Below are 24,073 nucleotides of genomic sequence, written 5' to 3' on the forward strand. Positions count from 1 at the left end.
GAGGGAGGGAGGGGGGAGAGAGAGAGAGAAAGAGAAAGAGAGAGAGAGAGAGACAGAAAGAGAGAGAGAGAGAGAGAGAAAGAGAAAGAGAGAGAGAGAGAGAGAGAGAGAGAGAGAGAGAGAGAGAGAGAGAGAGAGAGAGAGAGAGAGAGAGAGAGAGAGAGAGAGAGAGAGAGAGAGAGAGAGAGAGAGAGAGAGAGAGAGAGAGAGAGAGAGAGAGAGAGAGAGAGAGAGAGAAAAACAGAAAGAGGAGAGAAAATATTAGCGAGGTCATGGCCTGATGATGGAAACCGTTAACCCCCCCACCGCCACGCAGCGACCGTCTGCCTCCACATCGCTGCATTGGGCCTGGGTCCACTAAAACTGGGTTCAAATACTATTAGAAATCTTTCAAACACTTTGATCGTTTGCTCCAGTCCGTGTGAAGTGCCAGGTGGGCGAGGTTTGCAGTTTTGGGACTATTCTATTGGCCCATTGCGCCAGGCAAGCACAAATAAAGTATTTGAAATTATTTTGAATAGTATTTCAACCCAGGTCGGGGTCCACCGCAACCAGCCACCACAGAAAGCCAAGAAGCCACCGGCGAGGCACAGAGATCTGTTACCACCTCATGTTACAGCCACTACATCAATTTAGGGACTCCTCTCTCTCTCCTCCCTCATTTTGATATTAACTTCAAGCCAAACCAAATCTAGGCTATAACGTAATGTTGGTCTAGCAACACAAATATCACCAGAGAAGTTCCATTGAATGAGTGGTCTAAATGGAACAAAACAGGGCTGTCAGATGGAGGGGAGCACAAACACACACACACACACAGACAGACACGCACTAACACACACACACACACACACACACAAATGCACACACACACACACACAAACACAGATGGAGAGGACCACCCCGACTCTGCTAGCGGAGAGTGTCCAGTGCAAGAGAACCGCAGAGCGGGTTATTCTGCCAGACTGCCGGCCTGACTGTCTGCCTGGTGCTGCTGCTGCTCTCTTGGACCAGACACAGGTGGAGATTTTATCCGCTGCAAAACAAATTATCTTCTAATGGCTTTCTCAGTGCGGTGTGTGCTCTCTCTGTGTGCGTGTGTGTGTGTGTGTGTGTGTGTGTGTTGGAGATATGGAGAGAGGGTTTTTGGTGTTTGGCTGAACATTGCAGCCCGGTGTTCTAGCCCTCACACCATGGAGCACAAACACACACAGACATAGAGGAGGGATAGCCTATAACTATGGTGAAACTATCTGTACACCCTTATCCAAGGAAAACACTGAATATTATAATGTCATGTCTAATAATGTGACGGTCTTTAAAGAAAATGTATTTAAGCTCGAGGGTTATAGCAGCCTAGACAGTAACCTTTATATTATCTGTCCTGTTGAATTTAGTCTGCGTAATAATGAGGACACCCCACACAAAAGCTTAATAGGTCTACTATGAAAACACAAAAATTATATCTAAGCAACTATGAAAATGTAAACACCAATGAAAACTTCAAAATAATGTTTTCAGAAATTATTATGTTCACATCTGTAAATATAAATGTCTAAAATGTTATAACATCTGTCTGTTTATAAATTCTATACATTGTCCTCTCATATTTAGAGTAGGCCTGCACAAATCAGAGTGATCAATAAGTTACACTGCCATGATTTTATCTTTAATTAATTATTCAACTCCAACATGTTCTCTTTGATTAAAACAGACTAAATAGTTTCTTAGTCTAAACATTCAATCTAATTCACACAAGCAATTTAGGGGCACAGCAAACGCTTGGGAAGATAGACGGATATCAGAACGTGATGATATCGAATATTCTATGATAAAAGATTCAAACTAATTATTTGCAATTCTATTACTTTTAGGCTACATTTGAGTGACAGAAAAATATATGAGTTGTTTTTATACTAGCTACTTTTACACTGGAACGTTGTTGTTCAGTGTCAGTCTTACTGTTGGCTATTATTACATTAGTTACAAGAAAGCTGCTTACAAGGGGTAAAACAAATATCTGGTTGGGCTTCAACAGTTTGGGCTTACACAACACAGTACTCCACAGCCAATGTGCCCTCATTCATAGACATCCAGATATGGAGATCTAGGCCATATACAGTGGGGGAAAAAAGTATTTAGTCAGCCACCAATTGTGCAAGTTCTCCCACTTAAAAAGATGAGAGAGGCCTGTAATTTTCATCATAGGTACACGTCAACTATGACAGACAAATTGAGAGAAAAAAATTCCAGAAAATCACATTGTAGGATTTTTTATGAATTTATTTGCAAATTATGGTGGAAAATAAGTATTTGGTCACCTACAAACAAGCAAGATTTCTGGCTCTCACAGACCTGTAACTTCTTCTTTAAGAGGCTCCTCTGTCCTCCACTCGTTACCTGTATTAATGGCACCTGTTTGAACTTGTTATCAGTATAAAAGACACCTGTCCACAACCTCAAACAGTCACACTCCAAACTCCACTATGGCCAAGACCAAAGAGCTGTCAAAGGACACCAGAAACAAAATTGTAGACCTGCACCAGGCTGGGAAGACTGAATCTGCAATAGGTAAGCAACTTGGTTTGAAGAAATCAACTGTGGGAGCAATTATTAGGAAATGGAAGACATACAAGACCACTGATAATCTCCCTCGATCTGGGGCTCCACGCAAGATCTCACCCCGTGGGGTCAAAATGATCACAAGAACGGTGAGCATAAATCCCAGAACCACACGGGGGGACCTAGTGAATGACCTGCAGAGAGCTGGGACCAAAGTAACAAAGCCTACCATCAGTAACACACTACACCACCAGGGACTCAAATCCTGCAGTGCCAGACGTGTCCCCCTGTTTAAGCCAGTACATGTCCAGGCCCGTCTGAAGTTTGCTAGAGTGCATTTGGATGATCCAGAAGAGGATTGGGAGAATGTCATATGGTCAGATGAAACCAAAATAGAACGTTTTGGTAAAAACTCAACTCGTCGTGTTTGGAGGACAAATAATGCTGAGTTGCATCCAAAGAACACCATACCTACTGTGAAGCATGGGGGTTGAAACATCATGCTTTGGGGCTGTTTTTCTGCAAAGGGACCAGGACGACTGATCCGTGTAAAGGAAAGAATGAATGGGGCCATGTATCGTGAGATTTTGAGTGAAAACCTCCTTCCATCAGCAAGGGCCAGATGAAACGTGGCTGGGTCTTTCAGCATGACAATGATCCCAAACACACTGCCCGGGCAACGAAGGAGTGGCTTCGTAAGAAGCATTTCAAGGTCCTGGAGTGGCCTAGCCAGTCTCCAGATCTCAACCCCATAGAAAATCTTTGGAGGGAGTTGAAAGTCCGTGTTGCCCAGCGACAGCCCCAAAACATCACTGCTCTAGAGGAGATCTGCATGGAGGAATGGGCCAAAATACCAGCAACAGTGTGTGAAAACCTTGTGAAGACTTACAGAAAACGTTTGACCTGTGTCATTGCCAACAAAGGGTATATAACAAAGTATTGAGAAACTTTTGTTATCGACCAAATACTTATTTTCCACCATAATTTGCAAATAAATTCATAAAAAATCCTACAATGTGATTTTCTGGATTTTCTTTTCTCATTTTGTCTGTCATAGTTGACGTGTACCTATGATGAAAATTACAGGCCTCTCTCATCTTTTTAAGTGGGAGAACTTGCACAATTGGTGTCTGACTAAATACTTTTTTCCCCCACTGTAAAGTCATAAAGTTATAAAGTTAAGTCGCATGTTGCTGTGTATTAGGGACTCCAGACCATAATTATCTAGTGGCTTGTCTCTTCACTGTGTCTCTGTTGCCATGACGAGGAGCAGGCGGGCGGAGTTAGCCAAGGCACAATCCCATGAACCCAATCATGCACACACACACACCGAATTTGTAGTAATTATTTCATTATAAAAGCGAAAGCTTTAGAAGTTGAGGGAAAACAGACCCTAGACTAGAAAGTTAGACTAGACAGACTTATTTTGAGGACTAAAGCGTGTTTTGTGTTGTTTGGGGGGCCGGGGGTTGTGTGCATATGGCCATGTTACCACTGCATTGTTTTACAGTATTTGATGTAAAACTCTTTGCTGTATATTATAGAACTACACTGATACTAAATCACAATGTCAAAGCTGACCTTTTCAAATTTGATCATGTTTAAGGGTTAAATAAAAGCTATCAAAGGCTGTCATCAAAGCTGTCCATTATTCACTACAAGTTGGAACCATCAACATTGTGAATAAATATATTTGACATATTAATTTGAAAATAGCTTGTGCTCGTGAAGCGAAGCTAAATGTTGGAAACCCCCTTGTGTCAGACCGATCCGGTCTCAACCGAAGCAGTAACATCTCCTCTGCCCTGGGTGCTTTCTATGCTTTCTCTAAGTATAATCTCAGCTTTTTTAGCATTTTTACTTGTTATAGGACAAAGTGTGTGTGTGTTACAAACCAGGTCACCAGCCCAAGAAGCTTATCAAGCCGTTATCATCATTGTGATGTCATTGGCGCATGCGCACACACACACACTTCCCTTTTCCCATACTTAAAGCGTGACAAATCCCACAGAGTGGGCCTGGGCAGTGTAACTAGAACCCTGACTGATAACTATGGTAGCAGTGTAACTAGAACCCTGACTGATAACAATGGTAGCAATGTAACTAGAACCCTGACTGATAACTATGGTAGCAGTGTAACTAGAACCCTGACTGATAACTATGGTAGCAGTGTAACTAGAACCCTGACTGATAACTATGGTAGCAGTGTAACTAGAACCCTGACTGATAACAATGGTAGCAATGTAACTAGAACCCTGACTGATAACTATGGTAGCAGTGTAACTAGAACCCTGACTGATAACTATGGTAGCAGTGTAACTAGAACCCTGACTGATAACTATGGTAGCAGTGTAACTAGAACCCTGACTGATAACTATGGTAGCAGTGTAACTAGAACCCTGACTGATAACAATGGTAGCAATGTAACTAGAACCCTGACTGATAACTATGGTAGCAGTGTAACTAGAACCCTGACTGATAACTATGGTAGCAGTGTAACTAGAACCCTGACTGATAACTATGGTAGCAGTGTAACTAGAACCCTGACTGATAACTATGGTAGCAGTGTAACTAGAACCCTGACTGATAACTATGATAGCAGTGTAACTAGAACCCTGACTGATAAATATGGTAGCAATGTAACTAGAACACTGACTGATAACTATGGTAGCAGTGGAACTAGAACCCTGCCTGATAACTATGGTAGCAGTGTAACTAGAACCCTGACTGTGATAACTATGGTAGCAGTGTAACTAGAACCCTGACTGATAACTATGGTAGCAGTGTAACTAGAACCCTGACTGATAACTATGGTAGCAGTGTAACTAGAACCCTGACTGATAACTATGGTAGCAGTGTAACTAGAACCCTGACTGATAACTATGGTAGCAGTGTAACTAGAACCCTGACTGATAACTATGGTAGCAGTGTAACTAGAACCCTGACTGATAACTATGGTAGCAGTGTAACTAGAACCCTGACTGATAACTATGGTAGCAGTGTAACTAGAACCCTGACTGATAACTATGGTAGCAGTGTAACTAGAACCCTGACTGATAACTATGGTAGCAGTGTAACTAGAACCCTGACTGATAACTATGGTAGCAGTGTAACTAGAACCCTGACTGATAACTATGATAGCAGTGTAACTAGAACCCTGACTGATAACTATGGTAGCAATGTAACTAGAACCCTGACTGATAACTATGGTAGCAATGTAACTAGAACCCTGACTGATAACTATGGTAGCAGTGTAACTAGAACCCTGACTGATAACTATGGTAGCAGTGTAACTAGAACCCTGACTGATAACTATGGTAGCAATGTAACTAGAACCCTGACTGATAACTATGGTAGCAGAGTAACTGGAACCCTGACTGATAACTATGGTAGCAGTGTAACTAGAACCCTGACTGATAACTATGGTAGCAGTGTAACTAGAACCCTGACTGATAACTATGGTAGCAGAGTAACTAGAACCCTGACTGATAACTATGGTAGCAGTGTAACTAGAACCCTGACTGATAACTATGGTAGCAGTGTAACTAGAACCCTGACTGATAACTATGGTAGCATAGTAACTAGAACCCTGACTGATAACTATGGTGGTAGCTACAGTGGGGCAAAAAAGTATTTAGTCAGCCACCAATTGTGCAAGTTCTCCCACTTAAAAAGATGAGAGAGGCCTGTAAATTTTATCATAGGTACACGTCAACTATGACAGACAAAATGAGAAAAAAAAATCCAGAAAATCACATTGTAGGATTTTTTATGAATTTATTTGCAAATTATGGTGGAAAATAAGTATTTGGTCAATAACAAAAGTTTCTCAATACTTTGTTATATACCCTTTGTTGGCAATGACACAGGTCAAATGTTTTCTGTATGTCTTCACAAGGTTTTCATACACTGTTGCTGGTATTTTGGCCCATTCCTCCATGCAGATCTCCTCTAGAGCAGTGATGTTTTGGGGCTGTCGCTGGGCAACACAGACTTTCAACTCCCTCCAAAGATTTTCTATGGGGTTGAGATCTGGAGACTGGCTAGGCCACTCCAGGACCTTGAAATGCTTCTTACGAAGCCACTCCTTCGTTACCCGGGCGGTTTGTTTGGGATCATTGTCATGCTGAAAGACCCAGCCACGTTTCATCTTCAATGCCCTTGCTGATGGAAGGAGGTTTTCACTCAAAATCTCACGATACATGGCCCCATTCTTTCTTTCCTTTACACGAATCAGTCGTCCTGGTCCATTTGCAGAAAAACAGCCCCAAAGCATGATGTTTCCACCCCCATGCTTCACAGTAGGTATGGTGTTCTTTGGATGCAACTCAGCATTCTTTGTCCTCCAAACACGACGAGTTGAGTTTTTACCAAAAAGTTATATTTTGGTTTCATATGACATTCTCCCAATCCTCTTCTGGATCATCCAAATGCACTCTAGCAAACTTCAGACGGGCCTGGACATGTACTGGCTTAAGCAGGGGGACACGTCTGGCACTGCATGATTTGAGTCCCTGGCGGCGTAGTGTGTTACTGATGGTAGGCTTTGTTACTTTGGTCCCAGCTCTCTGCAGGTCATTCACTAGGTCCCCCCGTGTGGTTCTGGGATTTTGCTCACCGTTCTTGTGATCATTTTGACCCCACGGGGTGAGATCTTGCGTGGAGCCCCAGATCGAGGGAGATTATCAGTGGTCTTGTATGTCTTCCATTTCCTAATATTTGCTCCCACAGTTGATTTCTTCAAACCAAGCTGCTTACCTATTGCAGATTCAGTCTTACCAGCCTGGTGCAGGTCTACAATTTTGTTTCTGGTGTCCTTTGACAGCTCTTTGGTCTTGGCCATAGTGGAGTTTGGAGTGTGACTGTTTGAGGTTGTGGACAGGTGTCTTTTATACTGATAACAAGTTCAAACAGGTGCCATTAATACAGGTAACAAGTGGAGGACAGAAGAGCCTCTTAAAGAAGAAGTTACAGGTCTATGAGAGCCAGAAATCTTGCTTGTTTGTAGGTGACCAAATACTTATTTTCCACCATAATTTGCAAATAAATTCATTAAAAATCCTACAATGTGATTTTCTGGAATTTGTTTTCTCAATTTGTCTGTCATAGTTGACGTGTACCTATGATGAAAATTACAGGGCTCTCATCTTTTTAAGTGGGAGAACTTGCACAATTGGTGGCTGACTAAATACTTTTTTTCCCCACTGTATGTACACTATAGGATGGGAGGGTCCCACCTGAACTGTAACTCCATCCAATCCAAACTCCTGTTGAGCAGGTTAAACTCAGGTTATCACAACTCTACAGCCTGAAGGTGTAGGCCTTATGGAAACACAGGGAGGGATACATAAACCCCTAGCCCAATCCACTAATAAACTAAACCTTATTTCCCCAGGCAGGCAGGGCTAGGGAAGGCACACACAACCACACACACACTGGGGCAAGCAGGCTGGCACACCTGTACTCCTTTGGCCAGTAAAGCTCACACCTCTGTTTAGTGGTCAGTGGGTCTCCTCTCTCCCTAGGTCGAATTGGGGTTTTGGAGTGCTGCACTGCTCCAAACATGCTGCTCTGGCCCTAATTAACTGCTGAGTAAGACAAAGCCTGCTCTGTTAACGGCCCAAATGTTCATGTGTGTTCCTTTACTGGCAGCAGCACCACAGGACGGCCGGGTTGGTGTGTGTGCGTATGGGGCGGCGGTTTAACCTCGCCCTGCGGAAAGTCCAATAAAACCACGGGCCGTGAAAACCGAGCAGACCCATTCCAGGATCGATCCCTCCCTCCCTCCCTCCCTCCCTCCCCCCTTTGGTGAGAGAAGGGACAGGAAAAACCTAAGACACGGGCTACATTGTCACAACTGGGACTGGGGATGGGGGATGGAGGGATGGAAATGGAGGGATGGGGTATGGAGGGATGGGGTATGGAGAATGGAGGAATGGGGAATGGAGGGATGGAGAATGGAGGGATGGGGAATGGAGGGATGGGGTATGGAGGGATGGGGTATGGAGAATGGAGGAATGGGGAATGGAGGGATGGAGAATGGAGGGATGGGGTATGGAGAATGGAGGAATGGGGAATGGAGGGATGGAGAATGGAGGGATGGGGAATGGAGGGATGGGAAATGGAGGGATGGGGAACGGAGGGACGTGGAATGGAGGGATGGGGAATGGATGGATGGATGGAGGGATCGAGGGATGGGGATTGGAAGGATGGGGGACGGAGAGATGGGGAACGGAGGGACGTGGAATGGAGGGATGGGGAATGGATGGATGGCGGGATGGGGAATGGATGGATGGAGGGATGGGGATTGGAAGGATGGGGGACGGAGAGATGGGGGTGGAGGGATGGGGGTGGAGGGATGGGGAATGGAAGGATGGGGGACGGAGAGATGGGGGGGCTGAGTCTTGAGGAAGATGTTTGCCCACACAGGGGAGCGAGACGCCCACACGGGAGTGAGACACCCCCATCCCACACTACCACACCCCACCCCAGGCCAGTCTAGTCCAGTCCACTTGGCCAGGAGAGGGGCATGTAGAGCCAGACATGACCAGGGAGGGTCAGGGTAGTTGGGTTAGTCCTGGGGGGTGGTTGGGTTAGTCCTGGGGGGTCTAGAGTGAGATGGTCAGACATAGGGGATCAGGCTGGGAGGGAGAGTCTTCTTGAGTTGGCACTGCAGGGTTATTCAGGCTCTCTGAGCTGCAGTAACTCCACCATAATAACTATGAGCCATAATGCTGAGGGATGATGAGTTATGAAGTCTGTTTTCACACTCCATGACGGACCAGCCTTACAGACAGGCAGACAGAGCTCAAAATGGCTCTGACTCACACACAGTACCATACAGTAATGTGGGAGCTTTTCTCACTGTGTGTGTGTGCCTGCCCTGTGTGTGTGCCTGCCCTGTGTGTGTGCCTGCCCTGTGTGTGTGCCTGCCCTGTGTGTGTGCCTGCCCTGTGTGTGTGCCTGCCCTGTGTGTGTGCCTGCCCTGTGTGTGTGCCTGCCCTGTGTGTGTGCCTGCCCTGTGTGTGTGCCTGCCCTGTGTGTGTGCCTGCCCTGTGTGTGTGCCTGCCCTGTGTGTGTCCTGCCCTGTGTGTGTGCCTGCCCTGTGTGTGTGCCTGCCCTGTGTGTGTGCCTGCCCTGTGTGTGTGCCTGCCCTGTGTGTGTGCCTGCCCTGTGTGTGTGTGTTTGTTTCCTCTCAGACCAGACTGGACAGCTAAGCAGAGTGTTTGTCGGTAAGCTTACTCTTACTCACACACACCAGTCATTGCAAACCTCACAAAACCTAATTCATTCCAGGTATGTGACATGGCTGCTACCTGTCCTTGAACCTGTTTGAACTAACCATGTATGTGGTAAAAAAAAAGAAAAGAAAAATACTTGAATACTGACAACAACAAAAAAAAGATCTAAAAGTAACCACCGCTTTCGAGTTTGAATTGAATGCTGCTGAGTTGTCATGGAAACATCAGTTTCATTAACAGAGGGGTTCCAGAACGCACCTGTTCTGGAATTACTCCAGAACTGCAAATCCCATAATCCTTTACTGTCAGGGAGCAAGGGCACAGGGGGTGAGTGGCTTAGTCAAAGATTCCATGTGAAAGCCCTCCCCCAGCATTACTATTCCCCCACCCACCCCCGCACAGGTAGGGATTTGGGCCGACCATCTATTACCCCTAAATAACCTCAGTACGAGTACGTACACAGCTAATACAGGGAATAAATTATCTGGATTTTTAGGTAAATATTTCTTCTTTTCTGTAAAGAGTTTTACAGAGAGAATTCAGTGACCTCTCTCTAACACTCTTGTTATCAATACTAAGTTATGACTGGAGTAGCTGATTAATAGGAACTTGGAGTGATTTCCCAGTGTGGCTGATGGTTTTGAACATTGCTTGCTTGGATGGCCATCAGGCACGCATGTACGTACGCAAATGCGCACTCGCACGCACGCGAAAACATGAACATGAACACACACACAGGGCCAATGAACTGTCAGCAGTCATCTTCCATCGTTGCACAACTTAGGTCCTGATGGATCCAGATTTAAAATGGAGAAAATAGTTGCATTTCATCCAAAATAAGTTATCCTCACTTTCTCTCCGCCAACGTAGTGTCTGTTCACACCTGAGAGAATCAACTCAACAGGAGTGAAGAATGAAAGGGGGAATATTGGAGATGGAGAGAGAAAGAGAGCAAGTCTGCTGCTCCCTAAATCTTCTCAGGTGCGATGCAATGAGATCGAGTGAGAGAGTGGATTTGTGGAGGTGTGGTGAAATATTGGGAGGGTGTGGAGAGAGAGAAAGAGAGAGAGCGAGAGAAAGTGATAGAAAGAAAGGGAGAGAAAGAAAGGAAGAGATTAGGCATATTTCTTGCATGACGGAACACACATGACAGAACAGAACAGAGAGAGGATGAAACAATGTGTTTGACCCGGAAACAAAACATAAACAAGAGAGCTCAAATGTTTTTTTCCCCTTTCAAAACGTCTGATTCTGTCTGGCCAATCAGACAAGACCAACTTACACATCACACCCCACACAAACTACTATCTAACACCAATCAACACAGAAAATAAAAGTGAGTGAGGAGGTGGGTGAGAGGTTTCGTCACCTCAAAGTGTCATTAGCACCGCTAAAAGCATCCCCTCTGTCATCCAGATTCTTAGTTACCGTAGCCGCCCGGCAACACAAACACAGGTGTGGTGATGAGTGAAGATGCACCTGAGTGAGAGACTAGTGATTTCACAGCCCCTCTGGCCCCGCCTTCAAGGTGGGATGAAAGATGGAAGTCACTGTGTCAGGTGAGAGGGGAGGGTGGAGGGGGAGAGGGGGAAGAGAGGGGGAGGCAGGAGAGAGTCTGTTCAACACCTGTCATCTGGGGTGTCTCTCTCCTCTTCACCTGGCCACAGTTCACCTCATGTTTAGGCTTTTTTATATCAGGCCTCTCTCAACAGAAAAGATGGAACGAGAAAACCGAAACAGCTCAGTCACGCTGAGCAGGGCTAAGCTACCTCTCTGTGAGGGTGCAGGATGGAAGAATCCACTCAACAAAACCTTTTGAAGGAACACCGCCAAAAGATATCCTTTAAAAAATAACCTCTCTAATACCACCAAATATATCCCCTTACATCTCTACAATACGATCCTTACGTGACATACTCATAAAACCAGATATATGAAACTGAAGCAGGCTGTGCGTGTATTGGGACAGTGGCTGTATGTATGTGTTGTAGGAACACCATTGACTTCGGCAATGATACTTTGACTTCCCAAATGCTGAGGGATTTTCCCCCTAACCATGACAGTATATTATTCTGTAATCTATACTGTAGACTGGGGAGTCACAGCCACAGAGAGGGCTTACAGGGCAGAGGGATGGAGGGGGGGGGATTCCCCTAACTAGATGTCTTTTACTTGAATTCCATTTAGTTCAGTTCATTTTGTGAGCCCAACACGCCATTTCTCTAGAGAGAAATCAAATAATTCACGAGATAAATCAAGTCAAGAACTACAGTATGTGGTATGCTGGGCTCAAAGGAATTGTAGTTTTCATGAAGCAAAATTTTAAACTTAGTTCAGCGCAGAAACGTGGTAATTAACTACAATGACCATAATCCACTGTTCTTTCAGGCTCGGACAGAGATGCATACACTTTTACGCCTGCTATGTTGGGTTAGATACACACAGACCGCATGAGAGAGGAATGTACACAACACAACGATGAGAGAGAGGGATGGAGACAGTTTGTGAAAGTATGCCTTATCTACTTTGAAGAACTAGTAAAAGTATTGTCAGACAGCTCTGCAGCATACTTAGGCAGACTAGCCTAGCTAAATAGGATGACTAAAGACAGTACAGTATGGGGAGCACAGAGATAACGTTGTCTGGCTGGCAGACTGCTACCGCCTGGCAGAGATGAATTGATGAATAAGGAATGAAAAAAAATCTAGTAATCAAATAAAAACGTAGTAATATACAAAATATTGTATTATTTCATAGTAATTTCCTATTATTCTATGAATGTCTACACAATGTGGACTTAACAGAGACAATGGAATATTTTCAATGTTTTGGCAATTGAATGTCAATATTTTGGGCTTTGGAATTTCCATGAAAAAGCTCTAAAATCATGTCAAAATATTTAATAATGCATTTAACGTTTAAAAAAAATATATACATCGAAACCCTGATAATTTTTTAAGAATCGAACCGACCTCGAAAAGCACTAATCGCTCAGCACTATCATACAGCGAGAGTACAGTACAGCAGAGGGACGTGACCTCAAGACTGAGGTTATAACTCTGCTATAACCTTTTATACTGCAGACAGGTACATTTAAATCAGCAGATGTGCAGAGGGCTTGATACCTGAGAGCCTATACATCCTAGCATGAAGCCAATCAGACAAACATCAAACGAGACTGACAGAGAGAGTATTGACAGATGAGATAGAAGTTTTAAAGGGGTTCAGTTCTGGTCAGTGATCCTGTAGGGTCCTAAGCTACTCTGTGTGAGCTACTCTGTAACGCTGCTGTGTATCGTATTACAGGGCCAATATGGAGTCCATTTACTGTGTGTGCGGCATGCTAATCCCCACACCGTATCAGCAGGGGGGCTGTGTTTGTTATGGCTAACTGGCTAAGCTAACCATTCTAGAGCTATAACCACCTAGCCGCAGTGTGAACCGTCCAGGCCGGGAGATACGGCCTGATACGTTGTTTGCTTTGGTTCTTGCTGGATTAGCCCAAAGGTTATTTTCCTTTCTCAACTGTCCTGAGTTCTGATTCCAGAACCTTTCTACAACTGAAAAATAGGAATCCCATGTTTATTGGTGGAACAGGCGGGTGTTTAGGAGACGAGGTAAGAAAATCCTGAAGATAAATTCCAGCTGGTATTAACTCATCATCCTAGCTAGGAGCTGACCTGGGAACAGACAAAGCTTTTTGTTCACCACAATGACAGGAATGAACGAAGGAGGAACAGATGGAGCGAAAGAAAGAGCGAGAGAGAGAACTGTATTTGTGAGAGAGAGATGCTATTTGTTAACCGTGGCAACCTCATCAGAACGACAGGAAAGAAGGAAGGATAGAAGAAAACCTTGGAGACGGTGGTGAGAAAGAGAGTGTGTGGCCAGGTCATCCTTTCAGTCCCGCCCTTTCCCAGCAGCCACCACACCACACCACACCAGACCGGAACAGTGGTGTGACTGGTGCCCAGTCAGACAGATAGAGGCCAGGAGCAATGGGACTCAATGTTCCGGGTCATTCCGGAAAACTCCCTCAGACAGGGCCAGCCAGCCTCACACATACTCACACAAATGCACACACACCCTCCGCCAGGCCACTTGTGGCACGCTGAGACAAGTGTTTCCTGTATGTGGGGGTGGAGGTGGAGGAGGCGGTGATGTCATTGCTACAGAATCATATGACATCATCAGCTCCCAGCTCCATTAGTGACTAATGAGGGAGGGGAGGGCGGAAGGCAGGTAATGAATGGCCTTTTAATATAAAATACATACACACACACACATACAGAAACACACACACAGAAACACTGCTTTGCACCGCTCATTATAGACATTCTAAGTCAGTAATAACTTAGAATACTGTCTGACCTCTGTCTGCTCTCTCTTCTTCTTTCTCCTATACTTTGTTATTTCACACATTTCTTCAGATCAGAATCCCCCTTTTCCTGTTGAATTCCCTGTGATTTTATGAGTTTATAAAGGAAAGGAAATGTGCCGCGAGGGATCGGAGAATCCTGACCACTACTGCCACACACACACACACACACCCCCGCCTGCCCGTCCACACATACACACACACATCTACCCCTCCTGAGTAGTGAAAGGGGGAGTCCAAAACCTGCTCAGTGCGACGGCCGGGGTCGTAACAGGAACCGGGGATTCTTGGTAAACAGAGAACAGGCCAGCCAACCAAAACACCTGCCTGGGTTAAGGAGCGCAACAGCGACACGTAAAGTGTGTGTGTGTGTGGGGGGAGACGTTTCGCCACATCAGACAGAGGAATCTGACGAGAGCTTTCATGGTTTATGAGCAACAACAGACATAACTCTGAGAGCAGGAGAGGTGAAGCCAAGATACATGCTGAGAGAGGGAGAGATGGAAGGAGAGAGAGAGAGAGAGAGAGAGAGAGAGAGAGAGAGAGAGAGAGAGAGAGAGAGAGAGAGAGAGAGAGAGAGAGAGAGACAGAGAGAGAGAGAGAGAGAGACAGAGAGAGAGAGAGAGAGAGAGAGAGAGAGAGAGAGAGAGAGAGAGAGAGAGAGAGAGAGAGAGAGAGAGAGAGAGAGAGAGAGAGAGAGAGAGAGAGAGAGAGAGAGAGAGAGAGAGAGAGAGAGAGAGACAGAGAAGAGAGAGAACAGAGAGAGAGAGAGAGAGAGAGAGAGAGAGAGAGAGAGAGAGAGAGAGAGAGAGAGAGAGAGAGAGACTGGGGAAAGCTAATGAGAGAGCTGCTCAAAAGATGGAGAAGGCGTAAGGGACAGTGTGCTTATTGTCTAAATATGGGTAGGGGGTGATGGGGGTAAGGGACAGTGTGCTTATTGTCTAAATATGGGTAGGGGGTGATGGGGGTAAGGGACAGTGTGCTTATTGTCTAAATATGGGTAGGGGGTGATGGGGGTAAGGGACAGTGTGCTTATTGTCTAAATATGGGTAGGGGGTGATGGGGGTAAGGGACAGTGTGCTTATTGTCTAAATATGGGTAGGGGGTGATGGGGGTAAGGGACAGTGTGCTTATTGTCTAAATATGGGTAGGGGGTGATGGGGGTAAGGGACAGTGTGCTTATTGTCTAAATATGGGTAGGGGGTGATGGGGGTAAGGGACAGTGTGCTTATTGTCTAAATATGGGTAGGGGGTGATGGGGGTAAGGGACAGTGTGCTTATTGTCTAAATATGGGTAGGGTGCATTGGGGGTAAGGGACAGTGTGCTTGTTGTCTAAATATGGGTAGGTTGTGTGTTGGTGGATTTCATAGGGTGAGAGGTTCAGTCTGTCAGTTTCTCTCAATCCATTTCCCTTCCTTACCATCTCTCCATTCGGCCATATGTGTCTCTTACCCAGTCTCTCAAATCTAGCTTATATAACCGTTCCCACAGCCTCCCCCTGTTTCTACCCTGTCTCTCTTCTAAACCATTAGGATTTACTGGCTGACCTCTGACCTCTGTCTAGGGTCGTGGCCTTCATTAGGAATAAATAATAAACCCCTGAATAGACGACCTGGGCACAGCAGAGGGAGGGTGTGTGTGTGTGTGTGTGTGTGTTTCTCTCTGTGTGTGTGTGTGTTCAGTCATGTGGTATTCATTTCAGGTCACACTGGTGTGCAAATCAGGTTAAACCAGCGCTCAGGACCTCTCAGACCTCAACGCATATAACAATTATTATATTTTTATGTTTAAAACATTTAAGAGGCTGAAGAAAAGAATGAATGAGCTTCTCCCATAGCAGGCATGACTGCAGCAGTCAGCATATAGGACTTACTCAGCACCATGGAAGTGAAGTATGCTACAGTAGGCAGCAGTGCTCACCTCTTCTGGGGCTCTCGTGATTGAAAAGGATCCCGTTGACAGCAAACAGGTTATAGGCCTCCCTGAAGTTCACCACAATCCAATAAGCATACAGCTTAGCAGCACCTGAGAGAGAAAGAGAGATGGAGTAATAGAGTAATAGAGAAATAGAGAGAAAGAGAGAGAGAGAGAGAGAGAGAGAGAGAGAGAGAGAGAGAGAGAGAGAGAGAGAGAGAGAGAGAGAGAGAGAGAAAAATATGGAGGAATAGAAATGGAGAGAGGGAAAGAGAGAGAGGGAGAGAGAGGGAGGGATAGATAGAGAGTCTAGTCATAATATTTGAGTGCAGAGTACAGTGGTACTGTACCACAGATCATGTTTCTGTAGTCTAATGATGAGCAGAAGCAGGCACAAGACTAATAACCTCCTCCTTTCTCTCAGTTTTCAGCATTCTTTCTTTGCTCTCCTCACCCTTTTCATCTCCTTCCTACCGCTCTCTCCAACCTTGCGCTCTCACTCTCTCCTCACCCTCCTCTCCACTGATGTGAGAGATGCTACAGACTCAGGGAGGGAGGGGAGGAGCCCTGCTGGTTGATTAAATCACAGGGTCAGTACACTAACATGGACAGGAGGTGAAGTGAGGTCACCATAGTTCCGCCATGCCCCCCCCCCCTATTAATAGTGGAGCAGTCCTGGTTATTATGGTATGTTGCCTCCCCTCCCTCCCTCCCTCCCTCCCATACAGTCAGATCAGGTGTTGACAGACAGGCAGGCAGGGAACGTGTCAGGGAGAACATTTAGACAACACAGAACATGAAACCTGATATCACACGTGTGTGTGTGTGTGTGTGCGTGTAAACGTGTGTGTGCATGTATACGTGTGTGTATACGTGTGTGTATATGTGTATACGTGTGTGTGTTTGCGCTGGGCATAAAGGTGTCTTTGTTAAAGTGAGACCCACTCAGTCTTCAGTCAGACGTTTAGCCTGGGGAGGTGTGTAGGGAGTTCCAACTCTGAAGCCCTCTCTATTCACACACATAACCCCCCCCCCTTCAAAGGGCGTTCATATGAAATAAGCTTGAATGTACTCCAAGTACAGACGTGTGAGTATGTGTATGTGTGTGTGTGTACAGTGGCTTGCGAAAGTATTCACTTCCCTTGGCATCTTTCCTATTTTGTTGCCTTACTTTTTTCTTTAAGCAATGGCTTTTTTCTGGCCACCCTTCTGTGGAGTGTACGGCTTAAAGTGGTCCAATGGATAGATACGGCAATCTCCGCTGTGAAGCTTTGCAGCTCCTTCAGGGTTATCTTTGGTCTCTTTGTTGCCTCTCTGATTAATGCCCCTTTGCCTGGTCCGTGAGTTTTGGTGGGCAGCCCTCTCTTGGCAGGTTTGTTGTGGTGCCATATTCTTTCAATTTTTTAATAATGGATTTAAATGGTGCTCCGTGGGATGTTCAAAGTTTCGGATATTTTTTTATAACCCAACCCTAATCTGGTGTTGCAGACCTTTCAGAACAGGTGTATATATACTGAGATCATGTGACAGATCATGTGACACTTAGATTGCACACAGGTGGACTTTATTTAACTAATTATGTGACTTCTGAAGGTAATTGGTTGCACCAGATCTTATTTAGGGGCTTCATAGCAAAGGGGGTGAATACATATGCACGCACCACTTTTCCATTATTAATTTTTTAGAATGTTTTGAAACAAGTTATTTTTTTCATTTCAATTAACCAATTTGGACTATTTTGTGTATGTCCATTGCATGAAACCCAAATAAAAATCAATTTAAATTACGTCAAGGGGGATGAAAACTTTTGCAAGGCACTGTATGTGTGTGTGTGTATTGTTACCATAAGGTGAGCGTGGGTAGAACGGTGTGGTCTCTTTCTGAGGGATCTCCTGGACCTTCCCATAGAGTTCACTAGTAGAGGCCTGGTAGAACTTGACACTGTTGGTCAGACCACATGTCTTTATAGCATCCAGCAGACGCAGGGTACCAACCCCGTCCACGTTAGCTGTGTACTCAGCCAGCTCAAAGGAGATCTGAGAGAGAGAAGGAGAGAAAATATTCACATCAATACAGATGGAAGTCATACTATTGTTAAAGAAAACCCTTAGTTGCCAGCAATTGTTCTGATCCAGCTCAAAGGACCAAGAAGTTAAACTTTTAGAGGGTATTTAGTCTGAAGAGTGTGTCTGACTCCATGTATGTGTGACCAGACCATTTGAGGACCAGATCACATTTGACTGTGTAAAGCCAAGACGGTCATGGTTGACACACCTGGACCATAAGGTTGGACCGCTGTCTGCACAGTGGAAATGCATCAGTGGTTTACTGTGAACACACAATCTGCACAGCGGAAACGCATCAGTGGTTTACTGTGAACACACAATCTGCACAGCGGAAACGCATCAGTGGTTTACTGTGAACACACAATCTGCACAGCGGAAACGCATCAGTGGTTTACTGTGAACACACAATCTGCACAGCGGAAACGCATCAGTGGTTTACTGTGAACACACAATCTGCACAGCGGAAACGCATCAGTGGTTTACTGTGAACACACAATCTGCACAGCGGAAACGCATCAGTGGTTTACTGTGAACACACAATCTGCACAGCGGAAACGCATCAGTGGTTTACTGTGAACACACAATCTGCACAGCGGAAACGCATCAGTGGTTTACTGTGAACACACAATCTGCACAGCGGAAACGCATCAGTGGTTTACTGTGAACACACACAATCTGCACAGCGGAAATGCATCAGTGGTTTACTGTGAACACACAATCTGCACAGCGGAAACGCATCAGTGGTTTACTGTGAACACACAATCTGCACAGCGGAAACGCATCAGTGGTTTACTGTGAACACACAATCTGCACAGTTGACGTTTTCAATAACTTTCCACACCCCGCCCACTACACACACGAGCACGCAGGCACGCACACCAACTACTGGCTATATGTGGTATTCATCTACACGCGGCCTAGTAATATGTGCTTTCTCCCACCGTGCTGTCTAGAGTTGCTGAGTGAAACAAGACCCTACACTAGCAGGCAGCTAGACCAAGCAGAGCCGAGGGCGTTGGGAGGAAAAGGAGCTGTGTTTCTCTGACTCTAAATGAACCTTTAAATGGAACCATGGGTCTGAGAGTGAGACGCAAAATGCACTCCTTCATGTAAGGCTAGGCCGCTAGCTAGGCAGCTAATGCCCGCCCCACCCTTAAAATCAGGCCTAATCCCTGCTCTCACAGAGACACCCACTTTTCTCCCTGATCTTAAGCTTCTTTACTCCTTTCTGTTATGCCTTTCCACCCTCTCACCTTCCTTTTCTACTCTCATTCCTCCTCACACCCCTCTCTCTGCCTCCTACCCTTCTCCTCTCGGTTTGCCTCTTCCTCCTAGTCTTCCTCCTCTGTGTAGCCCTAGCCTCTCTCTCTCACACACACACAGAACGTACAGTGTGTTACCTCCCTTGCCGAGATGGGACCCCACTTTGTGTGTGAGCCTGTCCATTCCTCTTGTATTTATTTCACAGAGGAGGAATGCAGAATGAACACACACACACGAGCCTGGGTCTCAAAACCAGCTGAAAGGGAAAGGGTCCAGGCTGCCTTGACAACTTAAATCAAACAAATTGCCTTAATGCCTCCACACTCTGTCATTATGTAAGGCAGGGCCGCAGCGCTGAAGGCTTAGAGGCCAGACGTTCCTGTGTTTGTGCGTTTGTGTCTGGCCGGGCTCCTCGCTCTCACCAACAGCCCTTGGCAGATATTGTTCTAGGTCCAGGCACCAAGCCAAGCTCTGTCAGCATTGGGGGTCCACTTCAGAGCACAGACTGTGACTTGATAGACGTATAAATATGAAATATCTTTATACGGTTAGGCTTTCCCTTCACATACACTACTGTTCAAAAGTTTGGGGTCACTTAGAAATGTCCTTGTTTTCTTGAAAGAAAAGCAATTTTTTTGTCCATTAAAATAACATCAAATTGATCGGAAATACAGTGTAGACATTGATAATGTCGTAAATGGCTATTGTAGCTGGAAACAGCTGATTTTTAATGGAATATCTACATAGGCGTACAGAGGCCCATTATCAGCAACCATCAGTCCTGTGTTCCAATGGCACGTTGTGTTTGCTAATTCAAGTTTATCATCTTAAAAGGCTAATTGATCATTAGAAAACCATTTTGCAATTATGTTAGCACAGCTGAAAACTGTTGTGCTGATTAAAGAAGCAATAAAACTGTCCTTCATGAGACTAGTTGAGTATCTGGAGCATCAGCAATTGTGGGTTCGATTACAGGCTCAAAATGGCCAGAAACAAATAACTTTCTTCTGAAACTCGTCAGTCTATTCTTGTTCTGAGAAATGAAGGCTATTCCATGCGAGAAATTGCCAAGAAACTGAAGATCTCGTAAAACGCTGTGTACTACTCCCTTCACAGAACAGCGCAAACTGGCTCTAACCAGAATAGAAAGAGGAGTGGGAGGCCCCGGTGCACAACTGAGCAAGAGGACAAATACATTAGAGTGTCTAGTTTGAGAAACAGACACCTCACAGGTCCTCAACTGGCAGCTTCATTAAATGGTACCCGCAAAACACCAGTCTCAACGTCAACAGTGAAGAGGTGACTCCAGGATGCTGACCTTCTAGGCAGAGTTGCAAAGAAAAAGCCATATCTCAGACTGGCCAATATAATGAAAATATTAAGATGGGCAGTCTGAGATATGACTTTTTCTTTGCAACTCTGCCTAGTAGGTCAGCATCACGGTTTTGCGGGTACTATTTAATGAAGCTGCCAGTTGAGGACCTGTGAGGCGCCTGTTTCTCAAACTAGACACTAATGCATTTGTCCTCTTGCTCAGTTGTGCACCGGGGCCTCCCACTCCTCTTTCTATTCTGGTTAGAGCCAGTTTGAGCTGTTCTGTGAAGGGAGTAGTACACAGCGTTGTACGAGATCTTCCGTTTCTTAGCAATTTCTCGCATGGAATAGCCTTCATTTCTCAGAACAAGAATAGACTGACGAGTTTCAGAAGAAAGTTATTTGTTTCTGGCCATTTTGAGCCTGTAATCGAACCCACAATTGCTGATGCTCCAGATATTCAACTAGCCTTAAGAAGGCCAGTTTTATTGCTTCTTTAATCAGCACAACAGTTTTCAGCTGTGCTAACATAATTGCAAAAGGGTTTTCTAACGATTAATTAGCCTTTTAAAATGATAAACTTGGATTAGCAAACACAATGTGCCATTGGAACACAGGACTGATGGTTGCTGATAATGGGCCTCTGTACGCCTATGTAGATATTCCATTTAAAAAATCAGCCGTTTCCAGCTACAATAGCCATTTACAACATTAACAATGTCTACACTGTATTTCTGATCAATTTGATGTTATTTTAACAGACAAATAAATTGCTTTTCTTTCGAAAACAAGGAAATGTCTAAGTGACCCCAAACTTTTGAATGGTAGTGTACCTCCAAAGCCCTATGCTTCTCCCTATCACATATAACACAAACAGCAACCCAATACAGGCCATGAGGCCCATAGACTCTATATAGGAACCATCTAGAACGACAAGACCACGCAGAGCTGTAAAATGGACACACACACACAGGTAGGAGGTAACACACAACAACTTGACGTCCTCTATGGTCCTCAGTCCAATGACCAGAGACCTGCCAGATGTTGGAGAGCAGGGTTACATTGAAATTGGAATTGAAAAGGAAGTGACCCCAACCCTGTTGGAGAGCAGCATCACACCCACATCAACATTCAGTTAAACATACTTTATAACAGCATCAGAGCTGGACAGTAAACACACTTTACACTATTTCTAATTCACAACTGTGAGCCAAACACAGAAACAGACGCCCATTTTTTCCTCCACCACAAACAGGTTAATAGAGTGATCACTAAGATCTCATCAGGGCAGAGAGAGAGAGAGAGAGAGAGAGAGAGAGAGAGAGAGAGAGAGAGAGAGAGAGAGAGAGAGAGAGGGGGAGGAGAAAGAGGGAGCGAAAGAGAGAGAGCGGGAGAGAGAGAGAGAGAGAGACAGAGAGAGAGACAGAGACAGAGACAGAGAGAGAGACAGAGAGAGAGAGAGAGACAGAGAGACAGATAGAGACAGAGAGACAGAGAGACAGAGAGACAGAGAGAGAGAGAGAGAGAGAGAGAGAGAGAGAGAGAGAGAGAAACCACTGTCGACCTTTACTCATCGCATTACTGTGAGCTGAAATTAGGCCAGTCATGTGTTAACAGGACAAAGACAAACATGCTGAGATCCCCTCAGGAGCAAGGGTTAGGCCTCAACCTGGCAAACACATACAGCCAGAAACACGTACAAAGACACACAAAGACATGAACCACGTACAGCAAGAAGCACACACACACACGTAGCCAGACGGATCAATTACTCTGGTTTCATCAAGTCAACTCAGCAACATCCCTCATCTCTGTAAATATGGTCTCCAGGCTAAAGTCTGGGCTATGGGACTATCAATATGCCTCTGATTCACAATGCTGTAGAGGAAAGGACAGCTAGCTAAGTACACCTTTTGTTATGACAGTTACTAGATCTATGATGTGTTATTCAGGGATTGGGAGTGGGCATTGAGTTCATACTGTGGAACAACATGATTCTTCCCTATCATAATCAGATGGAACAGAAGATACTGTACATCCCTGGCATACTCAAAAAGAACACTTGAGTCTCAGAATACATTGACATCATCAATGTAAAGTGCATTTGATCATTTCCTTGTAAAATGACCCATGAGCACCAACATATTAAGTTTATAGGAGCATATCACATTTGGTGTCAAATGAAAGCTAAGAGTCTATATTTTTGTGAAACGAAGACATAGATATGTTTTTCAACCATTTTCCATCTTAAAAATTTGGAAAAAGCTAAGGTTTTGATTTCTGGTCACACAGATGGAAAGGGGTCTTACAAACATCTACCACAAAAAGCTTTAAAAGGTATTAGAAAAATATAAAAACGCAATAATGTTGAAGTAAAGGCCCCTGCCAAGTAATATTAACATTTATATTTAGTTTTGCTAAAATGATTTGCCTTCTGTAAGTTTAAGAAATATTGCCTAGTGTCTTGTCATTCTGATACCAAAACCCCCAATATATTTAAGATAATGAAAGTTCACAAAAGTAACAAGTAAAGGTAGACCTACCAATTAGTTAGTGTTTTTACAGAAAACTATTTTGTTAATGAATTATTAAGTGATTAAAATCGGTATCAGCGTGACAAAAAAATCTGTAACAGAATGACTGCAACTGAATTGGCCACAATGGAAAATCATAGTAGTCACAAACCACAGTTGCAGTAGTGTACAGTACAGTATAGTAAAGAAAAATAGAGTAGAATAGTTCAGCACAGTAGAGCACACAAGTAGAGTACAGTATGTCATATACTCTACTGTGCTCTACTGTACTGAACTATACTTTCCTTTAATTTACTGTACTCTAGTGAACTATACTCTCCTCCAATTTCCTTTACTGTACTGTGCTCTACTGTACGCTACTCTACCATACTGTACTGTGCTCTACTGTACGCTACTCTACCATACTGTACTGTGCTCTACTGTACGCTACTCTACCATACTGTACTGTGCTCTACTGTACGCTACTCTACCATACTGTACTGTGCTCTACTGTACGCTACTCTACCATACTGTACTGTGCTCTACTGTACGCTACTCTACCATACTGTACTGTGCTCTACTGTACGCTACTCTACCATACTGTACTGTGCTCTACTGTACGCTACTCTACCATACTGTACTGTGCTCTACTATACGCTACTCTACCATACTGTACTGTGCTCTACTGTACGCTACTCTACCATACTGTACTGTGCTCTACTGTACGCTACTCTACCATACTGTACTGTGCTCTACTGTACGCTACTCTACCATACTGTACTGTGCTCTACTATACGCTACTCTACCATACTGTACTGTGC

The 24,073-nt window shown here is 44.7% G+C and overlaps 1 protein-coding gene across 2 annotated transcripts in view; it reads right to left on the bottom strand.

Annotated features, from left to right (window-relative positions):
- Positions 1-24,073, bottom strand: part of gmds (GDP-mannose 4,6-dehydratase) — a 199,860-nt gene that overhangs the window by 104,883 nt on the left and 70,904 nt on the right. For both annotated transcript variants that reach the window (XM_041840206.1, XM_041840205.1), the window contains 2 exons: positions 17,940-18,132; positions 16,103-16,207 (listed from right to left, as the gene is read on the bottom strand). In XM_041840206.1, the coding sequence (XP_041696140.1) occupies positions 16,103-16,207; positions 17,940-18,132 (298 nt within the window). The remainder of the gene's footprint in view (positions 1-16,102; positions 16,208-17,939; positions 18,133-24,073) is intronic.

This window comes from Coregonus clupeaformis, chromosome 20 (genome assembly GCF_020615455.1).
Source record: "Coregonus clupeaformis isolate EN_2021a chromosome 20, ASM2061545v1, whole genome shotgun sequence".
Taxonomy (NCBI): Eukaryota; Metazoa; Chordata; class Actinopteri; order Salmoniformes; family Salmonidae; genus Coregonus; species Coregonus clupeaformis.